This window comes from Monopterus albus, unplaced genomic scaffold (genome assembly GCF_001952655.1).
Source record: "Monopterus albus unplaced genomic scaffold, M_albus_1.0 scaffold173.1, whole genome shotgun sequence".
NCBI lineage: Eukaryota > Metazoa > Chordata > Actinopteri > Synbranchiformes > Synbranchidae > Monopterus > Monopterus albus.
In genome coordinates this window covers 1,263,409-1,274,773 of record NW_018128053.1, presented here as the reverse complement: position 1 = coordinate 1,274,773, position 11,365 = coordinate 1,263,409, and the positions used below count along the sequence as shown (strand labels likewise).

Genomic DNA, 11,365 nt, shown 5'->3' with positions numbered 1-11,365 from the left:
CTGAAAATAAACATTTTTTAACTTTGACTACTCATTATGGGGAATTAACTGGCAAAGCCAAAGTAGAAGATAGATATACATCTATGTTCATTTGAACACACCACTCCAGTGTGAAACTTCACTATTGTGTTATGCTGTTGTGTGTCTTTCTTTTTATGATAATGGTAGTAATAAAAACAACATTTAGGGTGATGTCTGATTCAGGACACAACACAGTATTTTTATTTTAGAGAATGACAAATCAGAGTGAATCAGATTTGGGGCATGAAGGCCTTCACTAGGGTTATCCAAGAACTGTAATTTGTTGCACTTATGGTAAAGTTGTTCTATATTTATACAAACACTGCTTCAGGAGTTTTGCCTTCCTCTGAGTGTGAAAACCCACAAAGGTTGAACATCCAGCTTTTGCTGCCATCTAGTGACTGAAGTTTGCACCTCGCCGCCTTCCCTGGCCTCACACCACCGCAATGTAGTAAAAAGTGACATGCAAAGATAAAAGGTGGAGTTACAATACAAGTAAACAGTGGCTGCATTAGTCAAAGGGTCAAATAAATACCAAGATGCTTTAAGTTGGTTCACACCTGAGTTTTGAGGCACCAACGGTACTTAGAATCACTTGCTATGACCACAGCACAAGTTAGTATGCTTTTAGCTCTGGCAATGTCTCAAGTGCTAAAAATGACACAGTGTGTTTGGCTTACAGCATCTGAGATAACACTAATTGCAAGCATGAGAAATTTCAGGCATACAAGGAGTTCAACCTGGGACTTTCATCATTGTATAGGTTGCACCTATACAACCCCTGAATATAGTTAGCATCACATCCACTAGACACATGCATCACAGCCTTGGTCATGTCACCAGACAAATGCATACTTGAGTTAACTTAGCATAGCTGCACTGATACAGATCATCCCTTTATAGGTCACTGCTCCTGAATCCATCAACACATACGTATCACCAAATCTGTATGTATGGTACTGTGTGGTCAGGTCCCACATTGTACCAGCAGAGGGAACAGTACACCAGTAATGTGTGGGTAGAACAACAAAACAGCCTGTCTCTTGGTAACTCTCTGACTTCTCTTACATAACCTCTCATTGCAACATTCAGATTCATCAGGACATGGAAACTGTCAGTGGTAGAAGTACACAGATCCCTCACTTAAGAACAATAGTAATACAATAGTGTAAAAATACTCTGTCACAGGTAAAGGTCCTGCATTCAAAATATAGTAAACGTACAAAAGTATTAGCATCAAAACATATTAAGTACTAAAGGTTTTTATTATGCAGAATGGTACACTTAACTTTAATGTATATCATATTATTAGATTACAATCACTTGATGCATTATTGTGTTCATCACATTTAAAATGGTGCAGCTGCAGAGTTAGTTTTAAACAATTATATGCTTCTAATGTGAATTACTGCTGGGTAACTTGTGAATTTTACACTGGAGATCAATAAAGTTTTTTGTATTAACCTGGTTTTGAAAATGTAACTAGTAACTATAATTACAAAATAGATGCAGTGGAGTAAAAAGAACAATATTTGCCTCTAAAATGTACTGAAGTAGCAGGAGATGAAAATACTCAAGTAAAGTACTGACCTTAAAATTGCACATACAGTAAATGCAGTACTAGGGTACTTAGTTATTTTCCACCACTGCACATGTCAGCTATGTCATTTCAAGCATTCTTTCTACTGCAACTTCTAGGAAATAGTCAATATATTGTTCAATATTATGTTGCTTAACTTCTGTGTGGACTGTAATTACAGTCAGGTACATACAGGCTAACTTGACAGGTATTTTTTGTCTGTATTAAGCATTTTAAATAAACAGAAGAACTAGTTTACAATGTTCAGAAATTTACATGAAATGTAAAATAAATGTCACTTGACAGGATGGTCCCATGCACGTGTCACTAAAAGACTTTGCGGTGCACAAGACTTTTATTTTGTTGAGACTGAAGCTGGATTACCTCACAAGCACGCAACTGCCTTGGGGCAGTAGGTCAAGATCAAAGTGTTTATTCGTCATATGTACAGTTAGGAAACTGAAAAAACTTAGAAAAAATCAACTGGACTAGATTTCTAGGTCGAAGACGTTTCACTTCTCATCCAAGAGGCTTCATCAGTTCTGACTGATTCAATTCATTAATTAATTGAAAAGATAAACCTTCACATTGTTGTCACCCTACAATTTAGCAGTAAACCAGGCAGATAATAGCTGCATGGGATGCACCTCCTCCCATGTGTAGGCCTATGAATCATTTTTCATACTATATGCATATCACATCATCTACAGTAGATGTGTGAAGAAAGCATGTTTGTAAGAGGAAGCACCTCTTACAGATTTCCACCTGCTTCATGTTGCTTCCTCTAGCAACTGCGAACTCAAGTGCTGCTGCCATGCTTGAATCAGGAGCATGTGGCAGAGTCCGTCAGGTATCATCTGGGCGCCATGTAGACCTCTGATCTACACAGGTCAGTCACTGTAGATCTTCATAAGTAAACAGGGCGAGTTCAAATTGCACCATCACTGATATTAAAGATAAGCCAGGGTGTCTTTAAGGACAGCAGATATAAAACTGATTTGTGTTTTACTGAACATCCTAAATGTACTGGTTAGTTAATACTAATAAATAGGCCTATTAGAAAAGTGCTTTTCTTTTTTAAACCAACCTTGCTCTTATATACTGTAGTCTACAGACTTTGCCAAGTGTGAGCATATGTGGATACAAAGAGGAGGTGAAACGATGGGCTACTTGTAGCTTGTGTATAAGGAAATAATATTCAAGTACAAATATGCCTATAATACAGTACAACTATGAATGTGATTAAGACAATCTGGTATGACTTGTGCACCACAGTTTGAGAAAGGTGCAATGTGTGTTTGCACTTGTAAATGCCTGTGTGTACATAGCAGGCGTGTGTTAGGTAATTTTTTAGTCAGATAGATATTGGTTAGATACTTGTTGAATTAGGAATGTTTAGTGGAGCCAGGATGTCTAGCTCAGGCTGTTAAATGCTTAGTCATTCTCATGAGTTTATTGCAGGGTGCATTATGGCCAAGGACAACTAGATAGAAAAAGTTTGCAGGCAGGAGGTTATTGTTATTATGATATGTGTAACCGTAATTGTAATCATAATATTTTCTTATGTGTAATGTCATGTCAGAATGTTCTTAGATACACACCACGAAATAAACAGTCACACACTTTGAGTTTCTTCATGTTTTGACTATTGTTATGGTCCGCTGCAAAGCTGGCATATCAGGTGACGTCACGGTTTGACGTCCCTGTGTAGTATGGGGCTAGCCCAACCGAAGTGATAATAGTGTATAGGCATTGTGGTTCAGGGTGTTCATACTTCATGCTGCCTGCGCGCAGGTTTGGAGGTGGAAGAGATCTGGACGTGTGATGTTAATTTTACCTGTGATTCTTTGAATAAACCAGCACGGTTATTTTTTATATATCCAAGTGGTCTACTTTGTCTCTGTGAGTTCCTGGTTAACAAGAGCCGGAAGAAGCTTACAACAAAAATAGCTTTTACATGGTAATCTGAGAAAATAAACCCTACGACTGTGGTTCAGTGGGTAGAGCAGTCATCTCCCAACTGGAACGTTTGAAGTTCGAATCAACGTACCTGCAGTCCACATGTCGAAGTACCTGGGGCAAGACACTGAACCCCCAAGTAGCCCCCGATGGTTAGAGCCATCAGTGTGAGTTGGCACCGCAGATGGCTGCCTCAGTTCTGTACCAGAAACAAATTCCTTGTGTGTAACATACTTGGCCAAAATAAGGTGATTATCCTTATTACATGCAAATTCAGAGTTTGTAGCTCTGTTCTTTGAATAATAAGCTATACACCTAGAGACCAGCCCCCAAAACCCTATTAGAGCTGTAAAGACATTTATTTATTGCCCATTTGAGCCCATTCTAATTACTAAAGTAAATGATAATGTGAAGTGGCAGTAACCTAATGTTGTGGATATATTTAATGTACAGTTAAGTTAATGTCATTGTTATGTGACATTGATATGTATAACAGGCAAATATATTATTTTACTGTTGTTGTTATATTTGTTGAGATCATTTTATATCACAATAAATAAAATTAGTTATTTCCTCCCCTGCCCCCCCCCCCCACACACACACACACACACACAAAGGGGCGGGGCACATTGATGTGCAAGTGCGGAAGTGCGTCGCTGCATGATGGAGAATAAGCTGCTCTTTATCCACGTGTATAACAGTCTGATGTAATAATGTTATAACGTTATATAGCTGCTAATAGCTGCTACTTTGTTTCTCGTTTTGGAAATATCAAGGGTTTGGTTTTACGATGGGAACATTATGAAAAGGTAGTGACAAGACCAGTTTCCCAAGGTGAGTCTCCTTCGTACATCGTGGAGCTGGCATACATGTTAAAAGATGTCATGGCTGTTTTATACAGACACTATTCACAGCGGAGTGTTATTTTCATCAGCTTTTAAGAAAACTGCTGTTTACTTCTCTGTCTGCTGTGCCATAAAACAAGAATGCCCTTCAGTTTTCCGAGGCTGTCTCCATTGGCGTTGCCCTAAACGTGGTTATCCGTAAACATATTTAAACAACAGTGCTTCTTCAGTTCTTACTAGAATAAACATGTCATTACTAGTTTAATAGTACTTGTTAGTGCTTTATCTGCTTCGGTTTAACAGGTGTTTGTTGTCTAAGAGAGATGGCTGGTTATGTCCACATGACCCATAGCGTCCTAAATAAAGGTCATACATTACCGATTTTCACTTTATAATTTTATATGATTCGACCGTTTATCATTTTGTTGTTATATCTTTCTACAGTATTTCTGTTTTTCTGGTGTTACTATAGCTCCATTGTCCTCACTGCCCACACACACACACACACACACACACAGTGTATGAGAACACATGGTGCTTGGTTCAGGATTACTGTAAAGAGTAAGAGTAATCTCCTATGACTCAGTCAGTAACTGGAACTTTTTTTTTTAAGGGCTAGAAGTTTCCAAACTGGAGAACACAGGTTCTGATGTGGTCCCATCGATGTGTACAGCCAGTTATATTTAATGTTTTAACTAGATTCTCACACCTTTGCCAACCCCTTACTCCAATCTGAAGAATTTCTAGAGGATTACTGTTGCTTGAACTCACCTGTGTGTGTGTCTGCACATGTACACTGTTCATCAGTGGAAACACCCAGTAAAGAAAAAGCTTCTTAAGGCGCATTGATTTCTGTCAGTGGGAATTAATAACTGCGTGACTGACAAATCCAAATTAAAGTGGTCTGAGGAGGGTTTAACTTGATAGTTGGATATGTGCAGACAAAAGAGGGCTAAATGTAAAGAGACACCAAGTGTTTTGGTCTTGCTGTGACTGGAGCAAATCTTTTTGCACATGATCACATTGCCTGCCAAAATGCCTACCTTGGAGTCCTCAGGCTAAACAAAGGGCAGGTACCATCGTACCTACTGAACACGGTGATGAAACTGTCAGTTTGAACCCTGCATTGACTGTGCCCACAGTGACATTTATCTGTGTAAATACTGAAGAGCTGCTGGATTTGCAGTGAACCAACATGGACTGAGGTAGAAAATATCTTGTGTCTAGGACTTAAACATTTGAAATGGACTATGTATGTATATTCAGTGATTCAGATTTTTTTTTTAATTACCTGGTCCAGTGACAGCCTGCCAATTTGTTTAATGAAAACAATTCATTGATAAAAGATAGTAATACAGTACATCTGGTCTTTTGAACACAGATTCATTAACAAACTACTCAAATACAATTCAGTACTGTTTTATAAGAATGAACAGTGACGGTCATAAATATATTAAGTGCCTATTTCAGGCTAATATATGAGATTAAATCAGCTGACATTCCTGTTGACCCAGGGGACCTGTGGGAGACTCGTGTGACTCTGTGCTGTCTGACCTTAAGTGACTCCTGGATGTGTTTCCCATGTACTGCATGTTTTTGTGTCCTCAGTACAAAGGCACAGCAAAGCGACTCCCTGCCAGTTGTGTGACTGGTGTCTCTCAGAACCCGGTTAGCATACATATGAGCTGTTTCTGTATATAGGACACTGTGATAAGAGTTCTCCTGGCTTACAGCATGCTGCTTTCCTGTCTTTTGATTCAGAGGAACAAGGTTATGTTAGTAGAGCTTTGAAGCAGCAGGCAGATCCAACCTCACCCCCCACCCCCCGGTCCTGTTTGTCATTTGATGATATAAAACACAAACACGTTTTTACAACCTGTATGGCCACATTGTTTTAGGCTCGTTCGTGATTTATTCCCACACAATAACTAGTTCTGCTCAGCTGTCTAAAACCTACACTCCAGTGAGACTGTAATGACTTTGATCAAGCTGATTTACTGGTTGCCATCCTGCTTTAGTGAGATGCAAACAGTGTTACCAAGTCTCACCAGTGAGAAAGTGGGCTTTTATTTTACCTTAGCTATCATAGCTGATAACATGGTGTACAAAACATGTGATCCATGGGGAGTGAAGCATGTTCATGTGTGATTTAGAACCTGTGGCGTCACTGCCCTTTGAGAATGACACGGCTGTCAGTGTCTGGTTACCTCCGTCTGTATTGTTTGTCAGCAGAGGAAGATGTCGATTATGAAGTAGACCCCTGACAAATGGAAACCGTTATGCCTAAAATGGGGAAGTCTGTGGGGAAAATAACGACTCAGCTGGATTTTATAGGAAGTAGTGCAGACTCCAAAGTAGAATAAATGTCAGTCTGGCTCTATTATGTGTCTAGGTTGGTTCTCCAACAAATAGGAGGAGAAGGAGAGCTGCCATAACACATTCTACCAGCAGAATCTGTTGGTGAACGAGTGGATTTGTTTTCCTTTTCAGAGTCATGTGTGAGAGTGTACTCTCAGATACTTGACTAATATCTAATTAGCCCAGAGAGATTCATTTTATTTCCAGCCTTAGGGTGCTGTTCCAGTGCCACAGCCTCAATGGAAAATCACTTTAACTGCACTTAGTCAGGTCGTTTGATTGGCTGCTTCTGCCTCTCCCACACACATTAAGCTAACTACAGTTTGGTTCGCCCTAATACTCACAGGTTTACATAGAGTAGGAATCCCATAATGTGCTTATTAAATTCAGTGTTCAAGATTCAGCAGTATCGGCATTTTACAGAAACTTGTTTACAATTTTAAAAATGATTTCTCAGTTGATAAGATAGCGGATCAGACAAACAAACCTAGGGTCCAAACATAGTTTAAGCTATACCTCCAGTGACCCTGACCCATTCCACACAAGGATGAGTGACCTGTAGGCACAGAACTGAGAACATGTATCATTATATCACAGAAATAGCACTTGATTTAGAGCATGAAGTAGTCAGCATACTTGTGTATCCAGTGTGTCTCTCTTTTCAGTAGCTGTCTAGTAATGTCTACTCCCCTTGGATTAGGTTAGACTCCACTTAACCGTTCTGTTCTTCTTTTACTTTTGCAGCTTCACCAGAACTACGTATTTTAGGATGAAGGGACGGACAGACACTCCTCAGGACAGGTGAACTGAAACAAGAAACTCTCACTTCTCACTGTTAGCTCTCGACCACAGTTTCTCTGAAATGTTTTGCTTTCGGCCACCGTTTTGTTTTGTTTTTTAACTTTTCTTTTGCTGATGGAATGATGTAGCCACTTCAAGGCTTTGCATTTCTTTAAAAATGATATGGGTAACAGTTTGACTGCGGTTTCCTTTAACTTGCATCAACTATGACGAACTGCTGTATACTTTAAAACCTGCATTGAAATAACCCACTTTGCTCTACAGGGGCTGCTTAGTGGGGATCGTATTCTTCATCTTGGGCCTGGGAACGCTGTTACCATGGAACTTCTTCATGACTGCATCAATGGTAAAAACATGACAGTTACCCAATCCCTTATAGACAATAGATCTGGATCACAATGGTGGCATGGACAATAAGCTGTTTATAAAATCGAAGAAAATGCCAGTGGAGCAAGTTGTAAACATGACACTGACATATTAATAAAGCTGCTTGCTGATAAAAATGGTTACAACAAATCAAAACAGTTTGTGTTTGGTCTGTAGAAGCAAAACGGTGAGCTAAAAACACCAGACCGTAAGAAAAGCTACCAATTTTCCATTGGTGGTTAATGTGGTATGTTTATATATGCTCACATCTAGTGATGCTGTGTATATATATATGTTCATGTATGGACAGTGATGATCTGATGTCTGTCATGATTCCTCTGGGTTCGCAGTATTTCCAAAGCCGCCTAAACACAACAGAATGGAGCAACGGCACAGCGGTCCACAAAGAGTACTACTTCAACAACTGGATGACTTTGCTGTCCCAGCTGCCTCTGCTGCTGTTCACCCTGCTCAACTCATTCCTCTACCAGAGGTCAGGGGCAGGGTTAGAAGTTAATTCAGTGCTGGTATTGGCCAGTGCAGTGTTGCATGTAGCACTGTGTTGTGCCAGGACATTCCTCTCTGGTGTTTATTTTACTCAGTTGCGGCCTTGGGAAAATCACTAACATGGGTGTTTTTACTGGTTGTGTTTCAGGATATCAGAGGCAATGCGCATCGCAGGTAGCCTTGTTTTTATCCTACTGCTCTTCATCCTCACAGCAGGGCTGGTCAAAGTGTCCATGGAGGCAGACCGCTTCTTTTCTGTTACCATGGCTACAATCTGGTTCATCAACTGTAAGTTGCTGTGACTCTGTGAGTGAAATCCTGAAAGAAGGAGAGTTTCAGAGAATTGTACGGGTGGAATGAAACAACTCTTGCTGTCCCCAGCGTTCGGCGCCGTGCTGCAGGGCAGTCTGTTCGGTCTGGTGGGTCTGCTGCCTCAGAAGTACAGCACCATCTTCATGAGTGGCCAGGGCCTCGCCGGGACCTTTGCTGCCGTTGCCATGCTGCTAGCCTTAGCCAGTGAGCCATCCACATACACACAACACGCCACTGGGTGTCTGATCCCCAGTTGCCTGGTAACCGGGGACATTGAAATTGAATGTAGAGCTAGTCAAATCAGCATGACACTGCACAACACCCGCTGTTCCTTTTCAAAAGACACGGCTCATTTCCTTCCATTTGAGCAGTGTTTTCATTTGTCTGATATTTCTCTCTCCCAGAATTCCTAGCTAACTTGTTTGTTTTTGTGTGTGTGTGTTTGTCACTCAGGTGAAGCAGATCTGGAGTCAGCAGCACTGGGTTACTTCATCACGCCCTGTGTGGGGACACTGGTCACTCTCTTTAGCTACCTGCTCCTGCCCCGCCTGGTCAGTCAGCTCCCAGCTCTGCATGACTACATTACCCACGATCACCCACATTGCTTGCACATTAACAAAACTGGTCAGGAGGAAAGACTGTATTACATGATGCACTCTATTTATTTGCTTTAGTGACATTTTGTGTAATGGGAAAACTTGCCAGCAAATACTGGTATCTGAAGCTAATTATTGATTTTAATGAAGATTAAAAACCAAATACAGGATCCTCTTGGTGGCTTTTACAGCTGCCAAAGTGTAAAACTGCTTAATTTGACTGAATTGAATTGAATTTAAATATGGATCAAACTGGTCAGAATAACATTGCACATACTTTTTTGGAGCCCCACTAGAGTCATGCTGACTGAGCCTGTAGACATGTTAGCCCAGCAGCATAATCCATGTTTTTCTGTATGTATTGATTGATTGATATTTCAGGCCTAACGTGTGATGTCTGGTGTTTCCATGCAGGAGTTTGCTCAGTTTTACCTGAACAAAAGCAACAAGTATGAAGCAGGCACCACAGAAGAGCTGCTGGAAGGTGGGACTGGCTTCACCCAGCTCCTTTTCACTCCCTGTGATTTGATGCCATTTGTCTCCATGTTGGCACTACAGGCACACTGTAATTTCACAATGTTATCTAATTTAGAAGTGAAACGATCATCAAGCATCAGTTTGACAGCGAGTCGCTGTCTGTTTGCTTTTCCACGGAGTTCACGATCCTGTCCTGAGCCGTCTGCTTGGATCAAATCACTTCAGTAGATCATTATCCTGTTGAGACAGTTGACCTTCTGTTTATCCAGCCAGCGTCCCTCCAGGGCCCAAACAAAGACTGAGCCTGTTAGACTCTCACAGACTCCCAGAGTTTTCCATGAATACTAAAAAGCCCAGAGCAGTTTACCTACTCATAATTCACTGAACCAGATGCCATATTTGACATATTTTCCTCACACACATGTTGAACGGAGGGTTTTTAGTTAGTTTTTTCCACATAAATGAAACAGTGGATGTGTATGAACTATAGTTGTAATAGTATAGAAAAGAGAGGCCAAAAACAAATCTTAAATGCTTTTTCCTTGTGTTGTTCTGCTGAAAACATGCTTTTGGCAGTGAAAATTAAGCAAAACAACAAGACTGTGGTTCAGAAATCCAGAACAACAAGCTGAAATGTGCCTATTCATCACTTTCAACCCCATAGTCATTTCATCCACTGTTAATGTGGATTACTTATAAATGATATTAGTGATCATCTACCAGTATTTGTGGTTTATGAGGGCCAGTATAGAAAAGAGAGGCCAAAAACAAATTTTTTCTATAGGAGGGTGACGAATGAACATGCTGTAAGGAGGCTAAAAGAGGATTTTATGGGGCAAAACTGGGAATCAGTTTACAGAGAGGAAGACTTAGATAAAGCATATGAGCAATTTTTAAATATATTTAAGAAAGTATATGACAGGAACTGTCCTCGTAAGCAGTATAAAAACAAAAGGAATTACAGTGGGAAACCGTGGATGAGTAAGGGATTACAGAATGCATGTAAAAAGAAGAATGTGTTATATAAGGAATTCATAAAGGACAGCTCAAAGAAGGCGGAAGAAAAATATAAGTCATATAAGAACAAATTAATTGAGATTTTGAGGAGATCTAAGAAACTATATTACTCTAAAGTATTAGAGGATAATAAAAATAACATGAGAGGTAAGTGGAATATATTAAATAAATTGATTAGAAACAGTTCCAGCAAGAGTAACTACCCTCAATATTTTATGGATAATGATACACCGGTCAATAGATTGGAGGATGTAGTAGATAAGTTTAATAGGTTCTTTGTGAATGTTGGTCCTGGTTTAGCAAGAAGCATTTGTACAGATGATACATCCGTCACTATAAATAATAATACAATCAAAAGGAACATGAGTTCTATGTTTTTGAAGCCCATAGTTGAAAAGGAAATTATAGAGATAGTGAATAAATGTGGTAACAAAACATCTAGTGATAGTGATGGTATCACTATGACAACTGTTAAATGGGTAATTGAGGGGATATGCAAACCATTAACCCATATGTTTAACATGTCG

General features: G+C 39.9%; 1 protein-coding gene across 1 annotated transcript in view; it reads left to right on the top strand.

Annotated features, from left to right (window-relative positions):
* The first annotated feature begins 4,199 nt into the window (after positions 1 to 4,199).
* The window catches only part of LOC109969429 (equilibrative nucleoside transporter 2-like), a 14,835-nt gene continuing 7,669 nt past the window's right edge, over positions 4,200 to 11,365 (top strand). The window contains exons 1-8 of the mRNA XM_020616309.1: positions 4,200 to 4,393; positions 7,507 to 7,563; positions 7,828 to 7,909; positions 8,280 to 8,422; positions 8,585 to 8,724; positions 8,818 to 8,952; positions 9,202 to 9,299; positions 9,759 to 9,828. Coding sequence (XP_020471965.1) covers positions 7,532 to 7,563; positions 7,828 to 7,909; positions 8,280 to 8,422; positions 8,585 to 8,724; positions 8,818 to 8,952; positions 9,202 to 9,299; positions 9,759 to 9,828 — 700 coding nt within the window. The 5' untranslated portion in view covers positions 4,200 to 4,393; positions 7,507 to 7,531. The remainder of the gene's footprint in view (positions 4,394 to 7,506; positions 7,564 to 7,827; positions 7,910 to 8,279; positions 8,423 to 8,584; positions 8,725 to 8,817; positions 8,953 to 9,201; positions 9,300 to 9,758; positions 9,829 to 11,365) is intronic.